Raw genomic sequence first — 15836 nt, 5'->3', positions numbered from 1 at the left:
AAGGTAGAATTTTGTGACAGGTTGGTTGATATTTACGCTAGAGGAAATTTTTGGCGATTTTTGTCAATTTGCAAATTCGCCAATATTTCGGTGTCGCTAACTTAACCACTTATACAGTAAATATTACACAGCCTTTTTGCATGGCTTATCATTTGACATTTTCACATCACATAACATAGCATAATATAAATATGACACATTACACAACATATTTGATTGTACATGTTATATGGCATATGTTAGGTAAAATGTTTATTTCCAGGAAAAAAGTTGCATGTTTTGTTGATATATAAAAGTCTTACCATGATTTAAGTTATCTTCTAGTAAATGAATTTCATCTTCTGGAGAAAACAAAATACATTTTATAGAAATATGTACAGTATACTTTTTAAAAATTATATGTTATATTTCTAGTAAACTAATGAATATTGTACTTTTTTTAATAGGACATTAGTCAGTTCAGCCAGTTCAAGCCAGTACTGCCCTGTCAATCAATGCAGTCAAGTACAGGTAGTAACATTTTAGTAAATGATTTAGCCAAAGTTAACTTCACAAAGCTTGAAGTATTAGTAGTTGGTCACTTTCAAAAAAATGGGTAATTACTGGTTAGTTATCCAAGAAACCCAGTTAGGTTGACCCGCAACCAAGATAGGACCAAACAAAAATTAGCATTAACCAAACAAACAATTTTTACAAATGCACTTCAATAATGTCTACTTATAAGAATATTTTAATTTTCATCCTTATTCTTATTTAGATAAATTAAAAGTTGCATTGAAATCATATGAACACTAAGTCACTTATTCAAAGTCATATTGTAGAGATTTTCTAAATTGTGAGGATGTCATAGTAACAAAAGTCCTGAAGGCCAAATATCAGACAAGATCAAGTCTGCTCTGTAAATTCTATATCTTTTAAAGGATTTGCTTCAAGGATCTTCTTCAAACTTTGCTCAAATGTTCACTTTAGCAAGGTTATGTGCAGATTTCATGCTGCTTTTGTGCCAGCTCAAGGTCCTTGTCACTATTGAAGGTTAAATGTCACTTGTGTCAAAACTTAAAGTTAACACAGAACCCATGCCACCAATGTGCCTACTCAAGGTCACACATGAAAGTCAAATATCAGACAATTTTATGTCCACACTGCAAGTTATACATGTATTATACTTTTTGAAGGACTTTTTTTGACTGAGATGTTCACCTAAAAAATATGATGAATCCTGGGTCATAGAGGTAGTAGGGGAAAATGGTTGCTCCCATGACAGCCTTTGTTTGACATGATACTATTACAATGACAATGTGAAATCCTTTTCATTTCAGACATGTTTACAGAAACTGGAAACAAAAATAGTGCGCCTGTAGAAATCCTGTTCCCAGCTCAATCATCGTTACCATTGTCTACAGCAGCACAAAATGTTGGATCTGGAAATTCTAGAAATTCAACTCAGCCGTCAATTTCTTTGACAGCAACTGAATCAGACACTAGTTTAGCATCTGCCAAATTACATTGCCTAGCTAATTCATCTGAGCAATTTTCAACTTTTAAACCAGAGCTAGGAATAGGTACAAACCTAACTGAACAATCTAAACCAGAGTCATTATTTCTTCCAGATCAATTAACCAGTAGATTGACAGGAGATAAGTTAACAGCTGAAAAATTTCTACCAATGGTAACAGTTAAACAAGAATCTGGTATCAGCTGTTCAGGAATTCAACACATTCAACCAATGGCAACCGATATATCAGAATCTGATACCAGCAGCTCTGGATTCCAGTTGTCAATGCTGAAACAAGACCCAGGTACCAGTAGTTCAGGATTCCAGTGCCCAGCTCAACCCTCTGGGCAAGTATCAGCGTTTAAACCAGATCTGGGTACCAGCAGATGGACAGGAATTCAATCCCCAGCACAGCAGTCTCAACCCAGGCCAATTGTTAAACCAGAACCTGGTACCAGCCCTTCTGGATTCCAGTTACCAGCTCAACAATATCAATCATTGTCATCTGGTAAAAGCAAAGCCTGATACCAACAGCTCAGGATTCCAGTCACAACAAAACAATCTCAGTCATTGCCAATATTTAAACAAGAACCTAGTACCAGCCCTTCTGGGATTCCAGTTCCCTGCTCAGCCATTGATTTCAATGACTTTAACTCAAGAAAACACTGGTACCAGCAGATCAAGCTGTGACATAACTTCCTTTAAAGGTATGTCATCCATACTGTCTGTTGGACAGAATGAGACCTCATTTTCAATTAACTCTGAATCAAAAGAAAGTAACGGCTTGACAAGATGTGATTCTGGTTTTATTACGTCAGCATCATCTGCTTCAAGTACCAAGCCTGCTATTGATTCTAGTTTGACATTATCTAATGACAAAACTCCTACAGCTGTATTAAAGAAGGAAGAACCTAATCAAAGTGTTACTCAATCTTCAAACAGCATGCCTAACGTTCAGTTTGGCCATAAATCAACTCCAGTGTCAGTATCTGAACAAAATTCTGGATATGGTTTTGACAATAGAAAAGACATATCCAAGCAAAGTATTCCAACTGGACAAAACTATGGAGTAGGTGCTTCTGTTTTCAATTCCCTGGACAAAACTAGGTCATTAGATAGTTCATTCAACCATCCTGCAGATAATGTTATGGTGCAAGAAAGATTGGTATCATCCATTGCCATAGAGAGTTCTGATAAACCAAAAGATGGATCTCTTAATTTTGAACCTTCTGATAAAGATACAGTGTCATCTGTGGAGTCTAAGTCAGCTTCCACAAATTCAGTACCTGATGTTGTAATTGTAAATGATGACGGTGCTGACATTGGATCGTCATCACCTGAAATTTCATCTAGCCTACAGGAAGACAAAGGTCTTGATGATGACATGCAGTGTATTAAAGAAGACAGTAGAAATACCTCTGCTACAGATGTTTTGTCCTGTTCAATATTACCTCGGATGATGCAATTCACTTCTGAAAATGAAATATGCAATGTACCAGAGTCGAAGCCTGATGTTGATGAAAGTAATGTTTCAATTTTAGATCCTGTCATTGCAGACATACCACCAACTGTCTCAGGTAAGACAAATATAGGTAATTCATTTATTCCATTCAAAAACTGATACTTATGTTATATTTTGTAATATGAAAAAACTGTTTTACACATGCATTAGTTCTAGATAGTAAATCAAGAAGAAGAATCTACACTGGATACGTTTTAAGGTTGATGTTCACTTTTTGACTTTTATGAGTCTTCATCAGGATTATAGAATTTGAAATACATTAAGTATTTTACACAGGCGTCTATGGCCGAGTAGTTGAACTCATTGACTTCAACCTACTTGCCCCTCACAGCTATGTGTTTTAATCCTGACAGAGACTTCGGATTCTTGCATAAGAGAAAGCTATCCAGCTTACTTACGAAATGTCGGTGGTTCTACTCATATGCCCATTTGTGCCTGAAATAATGCACGGAATGGCACCTGCAGTCTTCCTCTTACAGTAAAGCAGGAAGTCACCTAAGTATGTATATTGGACTTAATATTCTCGCCGCTTAATAAGATATACTGTCACAACATGTAGAAAAATTGGATTTTCAAAAAGTGACATAATGGTCATTGTTTGTTTGTCATGTTAGCTACATATTTAAAAATTGACTAAATTTAAATATTGACTAATGAAATGGACATTGACTAATAATTGATAATGATAGGTTAGGATAAAATATAACAACTGCATAAAATATAAAAAGACTGCCCCACTCATTTTATCAATTGAACATCACAGGTACATTCTGAAGGATATTCATAAAAAGTTTTATGAGTCACATGGATTATTGATCATTTTTGTGAATACACAATTAAAAACAATTATGGCAAAACGTGTTCTGACTTTAGCCTGTACATTCACCAGATAAGCATAATGACACTTAAAACTAATTGTTTTTGCAGATGATACAGTAAAATTTGCAAAAATGGGCATGCCAGGCCCGCAGTTCAGACTTCCTGACAAGGTAAGTTTAATCTTTCTTTCAATAAGTCCTTGAATCTTTCACAGCTGGGCTCAGATTTAGCACTCACAAACTTGAAAAATGCAAGTCAAATTGAAAATAACTAGAAACTTTTTGCAAACAAAAGATAGTGTAGGAGAAACAGTATCTATTAATGAACATATAATTTGATATAACTTAAGAAAAAGAAAGGAAATTTTAACAAAAGTGTCATCTACAAAGGCAAGTGTAAACTAATATTTTCATAAAGCACCTTTTTCCTATAGTAGCGTATGGATCTACAACTTCATTCGTAATGGACAGAAGAACATCATCCTATGATTTCAATTCATTCATATAAGGCGCATAGAAATGGCGTTATGTCAAGCATGCGAGCTATCTTACACAGGGGGTGTAATACAGGCTTTTCTAGCACCAGTGTCAACAGTAAATAATCTTGTCTGATATGCTAGAAAAATATCATAAACTATTACTATATCAATTTGACTGGTTCCTTGCAGAAGAGTGATAATGGTGACCATATGAAGCTGTATGACATGGGAATGGAACCAGGCAGGAAACCATTTCTGGACTGTTTGTTTGCTTACTTGGATGAGAAGGGAACTCCAATGTCTTACATGCCCACAATCTTGAAACAACCAATAGATTTGTTCCATCTCTACATGATAGTACAGGCATTGGGTGGAATGTTAGAGGTGGGTATTGCTATTGATGAAGATATTTCTCATAAAATTCAGGTTGGATATGATATAAAATCTGATAAAAACAAGTGCAAGGAATTGTCATAAATCAAGCCTTTTATTAACACATGAAAGTTTATGGAAATAAACCCACCACAAAATGTTGGGGGGAGGGGGCTATAATGGATTCGCTTTGTAGCGTCAGCCCGTCTGTCTCCATTATCGTTTTCGCTCTATAAATCCTATACCTATTGAAGGATTTTCTTCAGACTTGGCTCAAATGTTCACCTCAACAAGGGGATGTGCTGAACCCATGTTGCTCATGTGTCAGCTCAAGGTCAAGGTCCCAATTGAAGGTCAAATATCAAACAATCAAATACTAGACAGTATGTTGTGTCCACTCTGTAAGTCCTACACTAATTAAAAAATTTTCTTCAATCTTGGCTCAAATGTTCCCCTCCACAAGGTTATGTGCAGAACCCATGTTACTTCAAACTTGGTATGCATGCTTGTTATAATGACCTGAAGTGCAGTGCATAAGAACCAGTACTCTGCACTTCTTAATTTTTGAGTTATTGCCCTTTGTTAATTTTCATACTTTATTTTTGTCCAGGTCATTTCCCCTAAAGTATAAAAGCTCTGGACTTGAAACTTCATAGGATGATAGATCTCATAAAGAAGAAGTGCAGTGCACAAGAACCGGTACTCTGCATTTCTTATTTTTTTAGTTATTGCCCTTTACTAATTTTCATACTGTATTTTTGTCTAGGCCATTTCTCCTAAAGTATAAAAGCTATGGACATGAAAATTCATAGGATGATAGATCTCATTAAGAAGAAGTGCAGTGCATAAAAACTGGTACTCTGCATTTCTTATTTTTTGAGTTATTGCCCTTTGTTAATTTTCATACTTTATTTTTGTCCAGGCCATTTCTCCTAAAGTATAAAAGCTATGGTCTTTAAACTTCATAGGATGATAGATCTCATTAAGAAGAAGTGCAGTGCATAAGAACCTGTACTCTGCATTTCTAAGTTTTTGAGTTATTGCCCTTTGTTAATTTTCATACTTTATTTTTCTCCAGGCCATTTCTCCTAAAGTATAAAAGCTATGTTCTTTAAACTTCATAGGATGATAGATATCATTAAGAAAAATGCAGTGTACAAGAACCGGTACTCTGCACTTCTTTATTTTCTTCATTTTTGTTCTGGCCATAAATTCTCCTAAACTATATTGTTCACAAGGCGACACATCCGACTCGTGTAGTTCTAGTTAAGTCTTCAAATTTACATACAATCAAATATTAGACAATATGTCGTGTCCGCTTTATAAATCCTATACTAATGGAAGAATTTTATTCAAACTTTACTTAAATGTTCACCTCAACAAGATTATGTGCAGAACCCATGTAACGTTTGTGCCAGCTTAAGGTCAAGGTCATACTTGAAGGTCAAAAATTGACTTAGAAAATGTTCTTAGATTTTAACATGTACTTGAATATTTCTGAAACTAGCCCAGGTATTTGCTTGAAACTTAAAAGATATATGAGGTGTCACAAGTAAGATATGCAGGTCAAGTTTCATAACTCTGTATTGCACTTTGACAAAGTTATGCCCTTTTTAAGTCTTTAAATTTACATACAATCAATACTAGACAATATGTCGTGTCTACTCTATAAATTCTATACTAATGGAAGGATTATCTTCAAACTTGACTCAAATGTTCATCGCAACTGGGCAATGTGCAGTACCCATCTTACCCTTGTGCCAGCTTAAGGTCACTAAAGTTATTCCCTTAACCACCTTTCCAAGTCATCTTCTGTCAAGGACATTAGGTATGAATAGCATTTAGCAATAGTTCTAGTTTTTCTTATGATGCGTAAAGGTGAAAATGATCTTACAACAATGAATGTAATATCATGAGCTTACTACTCTTTAAGGAGCTATTACTAAATAAAGGTTTGTATCAATTGGATGGTGTCAGCAGGTAAAAATTTGCTACACATAGTACCAAGGTACATTAATGTTCCATTTTTAAAGTAAAAATACTTTTTTGCCCATTTATGTATTAATTTGATGGGTTTCTTCTGCAATTTGTAAAAAATAATCATCAGATTGTTGAGTATTGATGACATATTTTTAGCTCGACTTTTTTTATTCATACTTGGACAACGGCCAGGAGAAGATTTTAAAGAAGACTTAACTGAACTTGACATGTACTTTGAAATGACCTTGATGTTGAAGATCAAATTACTGTGTTTTACAGTTTGCTTGCCACAATTGGCATTTCCTCTTTGATTGTATTCATACTTGGACATAACCAGATAAGGACATGACCGTTTATAAAAGTTTATATGAATGATGACCTTGACCTTTATTTGACCTTGTCATTAACCAGCATTGAAGAATGCAAATATGACCTTAACCTTAAAATTGACTGCCACATATCTTATTGTCAAATTGATGTGTTGAAGTATTCAAGTTTGACCTTAAGTTGTCATTGAAGGACTTGGTCAAGTTGTTAAATCCATAAATTTGTTATTATATAGTCATATATGATTCAAACTTTGAAAAGGCCACTCTAATTACCATGAACATGTTAAAAAATTCAAGTACGACCATGACGTTAAATGTTAATGTCAAATTCAATTCTGTACACAAACATATTTTTTTTTTTTGAAAACCTTCTAGTATACAATTTTCTTCTTATGATGTCTTTGCCTTTGGAAACAGAAAAAAGTCTAGCATAGCCCACTGTTGTTATTGTTTAAGTAATCAATTTAAAGCCAACAATAACTGATAATTTATTGTATTACTTGGTAGATTCAGGCAAAGAGATGGAAAGAGATTTGTGTTTTGATGAATTTCCCCGAGTCCGCAAGTGCAGCATTTACTCTCAAGAAGAATTATATGAAATTTTTGTTCGCCTTTGAATGCTGCTTTGATCGTGGTGGAATAGATCCTGCTCTAATTTTGGCGATGGAAAATCTGGAAAAGAATCAACTCAGAACATGCAGAATACGAAGAGATTTTCAAAAAACGGAAGAGTTTTCTTACCAGGTAGATGAAATAAAGAAAAATGGAATCCCTTGTATAGACATTTTAATAAATAGTTTGCTAACTAATATCTTAATCGACAAAGTTGTTTCTAATACAGAAATTAGTTTCAGGAATAATTAAACCCCTACTTATGCATAGACTATGTAATAGAAAAATGATTCAATATACATTATCAAATAAATCAGATTAAATATTTAGATCATGTTTATTCATTCAGTGGATAGATGTTAATTTTAGTATTAACTTGCTTTCCATAGTTTATAATTCTTAAATCAATGTATTGCTTTAAATGACCAAATGACATTGAATAATGTTAAAATGATATTATTGAAGCAGCATGCCTCCAGATTCATTTCCCTGGCCTAGTGGTTAAGGTCGTTGACTTCAAACCACTTGCCACTCTCCCCTGTGGGTTTGAATCCCTTCAGGGACTTTGGATTCTTTCATGTGAGGAAGCTATCCAGCTATTTTAGGGAACGTCGGTGGTTCTACTCAGGTGCCCATTTGTGCCTGAAATAATGCACGTAATGGCACCTGAGGTCTTCCGACACCAGTAAAGCTGGAACGTCTCCGTATGATCTACAATGTGTCGATGTGAATCATTCAATCAATCCAGATTCATGCTAATTTTTGTGAAAACTTTAAAAATGTATTTAAAAGTATAATATTGTGATCTTAACAAAGAAAGTAATTTACGCATGGTAAACAATACTTACAAATCCTCTTATTTTACCAAAATAGATGTCAAAATATGCAAAATTTATGTTAAGAAGTAGAAATATGGTGATAAATACTGCAAAATTAGCCATTGATCACACATAGGCCCGCATGGAAGATCGGGAAACTGAATGTGTTAGCCTCATAAAATAAAGTCGTTACTTACTTACTTACTTACTTACTTACATAACAAGTAGATTATTACTTGAATGTTTTCTACTTAAATTCTTAAAATATCAGTACATTTTCTGAGTTTTTTTATATATTTTTTAAAATATTTTGGCTCATCTGGATGCATGCAGCTTGAATGTTATTACAAAAAAGGATGTTGCTTGACAAGGCTCAGGTTTGTTGGTTTTGTACCAAATTTATCTATAAATATAATGCAAAACCAAGAAACTTTGTAATCAGATTATTTTGATCATTTGTTGGGGTATGTAAATTCAACAAATTTGCTAGTTTATAGTTTATTTTCTTTCTTATTTTTAACAGAATATTTGCAATGGAGATAGTACAGTGATACATGCTTCTGAGAAAGATATAAAGTCATCCTATAATGAAGAAACTACTGCTCCAGTAGACCATGTCTGTAGTGCTGCACTAAAGAGGAATTTGTCGCTACCAAACTATCATCTCAAAGAAGGCAGTCGGCTTCAAACAAACATTCCTACTATGTTCCATAGAAATGTTAAGAAGGAAATGTCATCAAGGAGAAAAATTAAAAGGCTTCCTGAAATTGAACGTGTATATATTGGAAATGGTGTAGCTCCTATATTTAAGGAAAGTACCATGGCACATACAAATGAAAAAGAACGTTCTAAGACTGCGGTAAAATCTCGTTCCATGACAGCATTGGATACTTTAGAAGAAATCCCCAATCTTCCAGAGCCATTGGCCCCACCATCAGTTGAACACATACCAGAATCTCTCAGTTTTAAACAAGTGTTCTGTGACATCGAAACAACGTCTTTATTTATGTACACAGAAATTGTACAAATAGCGGCAGTTTGTGGAGAGGAAGAATTTGATCAGTATATATTACCATTAAGGCAGTTCGACCCGGGATCGTCTAAAGTGACTGGATTGACATGTGATGGGAGAAATCTTTATCATCATGGAACTGCTGTACGTACTCTAGATCTTAGGTCAGCACTGGAACGATTCTTGGGTTGGCTGGATCAACTTAAACCTTGCATACTTGTTGGGCATAATTTTAAATCATTTGATTATCCAAGATTATACAAAGCTTTCAGTAAATTTCATCTCATTAATTCTTTTCATCAAATAGTTGTGGGTTTTATAGATTCCTTTCCGTTATTTAAAGCTATATATCCGAATTTAAAGAATTACAAGCAAGAAACTCTAGTCGCTGAACTTGTCAGAGAAACTTACGATGCCCACAATGCGCTGGGTGACGTAAGAAGTTTGCAAAAATTGTTCAGTGTTTCTGACCGAATCACTCCAAACTTATTATGTGAGCACAGTTTCACTGTAGCTTGGTATGTACAATATCATAACTATAAAACAAAATGTAACAAAATTGCTGAATCATTCAGCCAAATAGTCAACGAGAAAATTCTTAGTAAAACTACAATAGATAAGATCGCAGTTAGTGGCCTCGAGTTAAAGGATTTGAAACAAGTTTATAGAAAAGGGGGAACCAAGGTTGTTACAGAAGTTTTGAAAAGCAGGTTAACTTTAAGCCGGTCAACAGTTGATAAACTGATAGAGTTTTTGGCAAATAAATCAAGTGTTGATGAATATATCCCAGGGCTATAAAGCTAGATCTTATGAAACAATTTTATGAAATTTGAAATTTAAACACAAACGAATAATGAACATAAACAAAAAAAATTCGGATATAAAATATTATGCAGGCATTTTAACTTCGAACACACACCATTTGCTCTGAAGAGAATATACAACTATATTTCTTTCATACAAGCATTTTAGTAGAAGTATTCTTTTATAAAATTTTAACTATCATTTTATAGCAGATAAAGAACTTTATACACTTTAATGGTCATGGAAAGTTGGTATTTATGGTATGTCCCAAATGTCCAGCCACTGCCTTTTTAATAAACTGTACATGGTACAAAAATATTAATTAAACTACAAAAATAGTAATGAAAGTGGTGAAATTTATTGTCACTGATATTATCAATCTGACTAAAATTCAGTTCTACCTATTTCTGTTATGTTGATCTGATTACGAACATATATGTTTCGCCTCCTGATTTCGTATTTCCTGAGAAAGCTATTTTTAACCATGCAATCAAACCGGTTTTTACATAGGAATTAGAAAAAGTATCAATTTTTTTTAACATATTAACTTGCAATAATAGAGTCAATTTTTAATTGGCAAGATTGTTTTGCCAGTTTACTTTATATGGACAACGGCAAGTTTGTTCTCGAAATCGTGACAATTTCCTTCTCAGTATTGGTTTTCCCAGCATTAAAATTAGAAACCGCATCGCTTTCAAAGTTATGAAAGCTTGTCGATGATTGGCTATGTTAAAGATCACTTCGTAATTGGTCAGTTTTAGGTAATTGGTCACTTTTAGATCTAAAAGCGGAGCGTTATGTAGAGCTAATTTTAATCAGATTGCTGATATTAGTTGATTACTGATATATAGAATTCATTTATAAAACATAAATTGTACATTATAATATTATGTGCATTTATTTACTTATTTTTTTATAAAAGGAAATCATTTTAATGCAAATTTTTTTTAATTGAATGAATTTATTTTCAATTAAGTTTTGGTAATGAAATAGTCCAGAGGCATTATTTTATATTTTTTAAAAAGAATGCTTTAAAATAATGTAATCTTCTATCATTCTTCCTCAATTTTCTGCCCAGGGGTGTGTACTCAAAATATCCCTGCCTTCTTCAGAATAGGCTACACTCTTTAACATGCTTCCCCGCCTTAACTTGGTTCAAAATTACCCTACCCTATTCAGAATAGGTTACACAACTGTTACACTCTTCTTTGCCCCAACATGTTCCCTTTTGAAAATAGGCTATACCTCTCTGATATTCCTTCCCGTCTAACTTGATTCAAAATACCCTTCCCTTTTGAGAATAGGCTGTACCTCTCTGATACTCCTTCCCGCCCAACTTAATTCAAAATACCCTTCCCTTTTGAAAAAAGGCTGTACCTCTCTAATACACCTTCCCGCCAAACTTGATTCAGAAAACTCTACCCTTTTGAGAATATTCACCTCTCTGATACACTTCCACGCCCCTGAACCCTCCTTTTTATACACCCGTTTGAAAAACGGGACGTATTATGGGAACGCCCCTGGCGGGCGGCGGCGTCCAATTTTGTCCGGAGCATATCTCCTACATGTATGGAGGGATTTTAATGAAATTTCATAGAAATGTTCACCACTATGAGGAGCAGTGTCGCGCACATGAACCAGGTCATTATCAAGACTATGGCTGTGATACATATAATTTAGGTCAATATATACAAGGTCAAGGTCACTAAAGATGATGAAATATCCAGATTTTGTCCGGAGCATATCTCCTACACGCATGGAGGGATTTTAATGAAATTTCATAGAAATGTTCACCATTATGAGAAGCCATGTCACGCACATGAACTAGGTCTCTAGGTCAAAGGTCAAGGTCACACTTAGAGCTCATTGAAAAACGCTTGTCCGGAGCAAAACTTCCACATGCATAGAGAGATTTCAATATAATTTGGCACAAATGTTCACCATTGTGAGGCGGAGTGTGGCGCACAAAATTCAGGTCCCTGCAGCCAAGGTCAAGGTCACACATAGAGGTCAAAGTTTAGATAAAAATATGAAGATGTGTATAGGGACGATTTAATCATCATTTATTGAGGGATTGTAACACAAATGGTCATTATCATGACTATGGCTGTGACACATGTACTTTAGGTCAATATATGGAAGGTCAAGGTCACTAAAGATGGTGAAATATCCAGATTTTGTCTGGAGCATAATCTCCTACATGTATGGAAGAAATTTTTATAATACTTTATGGAAATGTTCATCACCATGATATGTATTGCTCCATGCATGATCCAGGTCTCCAGGTCAAAGGTCAAGGTCACACTTAGAGCTCATTGAAAAACGCTTGTCGGAGCAAAACTTCTTCTACATCATAGGGGGATTTCAATATAACTTGGCACAAATGTTTACCATTGTGAAGGCCGAATGTCGCACGCAAAATTCAGATCCCTGCCACCAAAGTCAAGGTTTACACATAGAGGTCAAAGTTCACATAAAAATTTGAAGATGTGTATAGGGACCATTTAGTCATCATTTATTGATGGATTGTAGCAACAAATGGTAACTTTCATGACTACAGGTGTGACACACATTTAATTTAGGTTAATATTTGCAAGGTCAAGGTCACTGGAGATGATTAAATATCCAGATGTTGTCCGAAGCATATTTTCTACATGCATGGAGGAATTTTAATGTTACTTTATAGAATTGTTCACCACCATGAGACGTAGTGCCCTGCACATGAACCAAGTCTCTAGGTCAAAGGTTAAGGTCACAGTTAGAGCTCATAGAAAAACGCTTGTCTGGAGCAAAAAATTCTACATGCATAGAGAGATTTCAATATAATTTGGCACAAATGTTCATCATTGTGAGGCTGAGTGCCGTGCATAAAATTCAGGTCCCTGCGACCAAGGTCAAGGTCACACATCCTGTGCATATCTTCCCTACTGATTTGCTTTAAGGTTCATTTAACAACACAGTGCCAAGAATAAAAACTTGCTTGCTAGATAACACTTATCCATAATGCCCCCATCTCCATCTAAAGCTTTCGTAAACGGGCGTATTTTGTGACTATGGCACCCTTGTTCAGAATAGGTTACTCCTTAACTTGATTCAAAATTACCCTGCCCTATTCAGAATAGGTTACAAAACTGTGTCACTCTTCTCTGCCCCAACCTGATTCAGAATTACCCTCTCAGTCTAATTTATGTTAAAATGCATTATTTCATATATACTTTAGTACTTTTATTTGCTTGTAACATAATTTTTAAGCTATTTGTTGTAATGCTATGCACTAGTTTTTGGTCCTTATTAATTTATTTAATTTTTTTATGAGAAATTATTGCAGAACAATTTTCATTTATGCTTTTATATTTACATGTTTTCCAAAGCAATCTCTGTTTGTTCTTTTTGTGCAATGATAAGTTGTCATGTTTATGTGCACGTATATTTAATTTAGTAAGTGTAGTGTAGGTAATTAAGATTTTCATTGCTGTATCTTTTAGAGAAATTTACATTGAAAATGTGTCAGAGATAAATCGTATACATGTACCGTAAATGCACAGTGCGATAATTACAGTTATCTAAGGTACACGCACTACAGTCACCACACAGTTTGATAGGATAAAGATAGAGCATGCTCGTTGATAAGCTACATATTCTCTGGGGTTTACTTATTGTGAGGCAGGTAAAGGAATTATGATAGAGATGCATGTAACATTTATTCTGGCATTTCATATTGTGACTACAGGGAAAGTGTTTTTATTTTTGCTGAATGGTGACCCCAATTTTTTTCTGTTTAAAATGTTTCTGTTATCATATTCTAACAACATGCCAAGTTTAAAGAAATTCTTTTGAACAGTTATTTTTGCCTATATGTCTATATGAAAACTCTTGAAAACGTCCTTAATTCTCTTCTACGAAACTATACAAGGCTGTAAGGTTATAGATATATTTTACATGTAGCATTACCTAGTATTTCTCAAAAGTTTTCTGGCATCATTGAGTAAAGCAATAAAAATGTATAGTTTCTTATTCAATTATTAGCTCACCAGAGCCGAAGGCTCAGGGTGAGCTATTAGTATCAAAGGGGGATGCTCCATCGTCCGTCGTCCATCGTCATGCGTCAACAATGGTCTTCTTCTCTGAAACAACTGGACAGATTTACTTCAAATTTGGTCTGTAGCATCCTTGTGACAGTCACACTTGAATTTGCTCATGTCATTCCAATTGGCCCCTTTTAGGGGTCAGCAGAGCTAAAAATAGAAAAACCTTTAAACATCTTCTTCTACAGAACTAATGATTGGATGATCATCAAACTTTGTAGCATTCTTTGGTAGTCTTTTATCAAGTTTGCTCATATTAATTTGGTTGGCCCCATTTAGGGGTCTCTAGGGCTAAAAATAGACTTAAAAATAACTTTTAAACATCTTCTTCTACAAAACTAATTGATGAATGATCACCAAACTTTGTCCGTAGCATTCTTGGGTAGTCTTTTATCAAGTTTGCTCATATAAATTTGATTCGCCCCATTTAGGGGCCGCAAAAGCTAAAAATAAAAAAAACCTTTAAACGTCTATTTCTACAGAACTAATTGATGGATGATCACCAAACTTTGTCTTTAGCATTCTTAGGAAGTCTTTTATCAAGTTTGTTAATATTTTTTTGATTAGCCAATTTTAGGGGTCTTTAGGGCTAAAAATAGAAAAACCTTTAAACATCTTCTCCTACAGAACTAATTGATGGATGATCACCAAACTTTGTCTGTACCATTCTTGGGTAGTGTTTTATCAAGTTTGCTCATATTAATTTGATTGGCCCCTTTTAGGGGCCGCTAAAGTTTAAAATAGAAAAACTGTTAAATGTCTTTTTCTAGAGAACTAATTGATGGATGATCACCAAACTTTGTCTGTAGCATTCTTAGGTAGTCTTTTATCAAGCTTGTTAATATTATTTTGATTGGCCCCTTTTAGGGGTCTCTAGGGCTAAAAATAGAAAAACCTTTAAACATCTTCTCCTACAGAACTAATTGATGGATGATCACCAAACTTTGTCTGTAGCATTCTTGGGTAGTGTTTTATCAAGTTTGCTTATATTAATTTGATTGGCCCTTTAAGGGGCCGCTAAAGCTATAAATAGAAAAACTGTTAAATGTCTATTTCTAGAGAACTAATTGATGGATGATCACCAAACTTTGTCTGTAGCATTCTTGGGTAGTCTTTTATCAAATTTGCTCATAATAATTTGATTGGCCCCTTTTAGGGGCCGCTAAAGCTAAAAATGAAAATACTGTTAAATGTATATTTCTAGAGAACTAATTGATGCATGATAACCAAACTTTGTCTGTAACATTCTTGGGTAGTCTTTTATCAAGTTTGCTAATATTATTTTGATTGACCCCTTTAAGGGGTCTCTAGGGCTAAAAATAGAAAAACCTTTAAACATGTTCTTCTACAGAACTAAGTGATAGATGATCTCCAAACTTTGTCAGTAGCATTCTCGGGTAGTGTTTTACCAAGTTTGCTCATATTAAATTGATTGGCCCCTTTTAGGGGCCGCAAAAGCTAAAAATAGAAATACCTTTAAATGTTTATTTCTACAGAACTAATTGATGGA

At 34.4% G+C, this 15836-nt stretch overlaps 2 protein-coding genes across 2 annotated transcripts; both read left to right on the top strand.

Annotated features, from left to right (window-relative positions):
• Positions 1–466: 466 nt before the first annotated feature.
• LOC132745232 (uncharacterized) lies at positions 467–2117 on the top strand. The gene is made up of 2 exons (XM_060734087.1): positions 467–510; positions 1320–2117. Exons 1-2 carry the CDS (start codon positions 495–497, stop codon positions 2018–2020), a joined length of 717 nt encoding a protein of 238 aa, XP_060590070.1. The 5' UTR covers positions 467–494; the 3' UTR covers positions 2021–2117.
• On the top strand, positions 2023–12422 carry LOC132745229 (uncharacterized). The gene is made up of 5 exons (XM_060734084.1): positions 2023–3072; positions 3945–4006; positions 4504–4698; positions 7503–7739; positions 8949–12422. The coding sequence occupies exons 1-5, from the start codon at positions 2139–2141 to the stop codon at positions 10233–10235; spliced, it is 2715 nt and encodes a 904-aa protein (XP_060590067.1). The 5' UTR covers positions 2023–2138; the 3' UTR covers positions 10236–12422.
• Positions 12423–15836: the final 3414 nt, after the last annotated feature.

This window comes from Ruditapes philippinarum, unplaced genomic scaffold, assembly GCF_026571515.1.
Source record: "Ruditapes philippinarum isolate M1 unplaced genomic scaffold, ASM2657151v2 ctg6023_1_1_1_1, whole genome shotgun sequence".
Taxonomy (NCBI): domain Eukaryota; kingdom Metazoa; phylum Mollusca; class Bivalvia; order Venerida; family Veneridae; genus Ruditapes; species Ruditapes philippinarum.
This window is presented reverse-complemented; position numbering and strand designations above follow the sequence as displayed.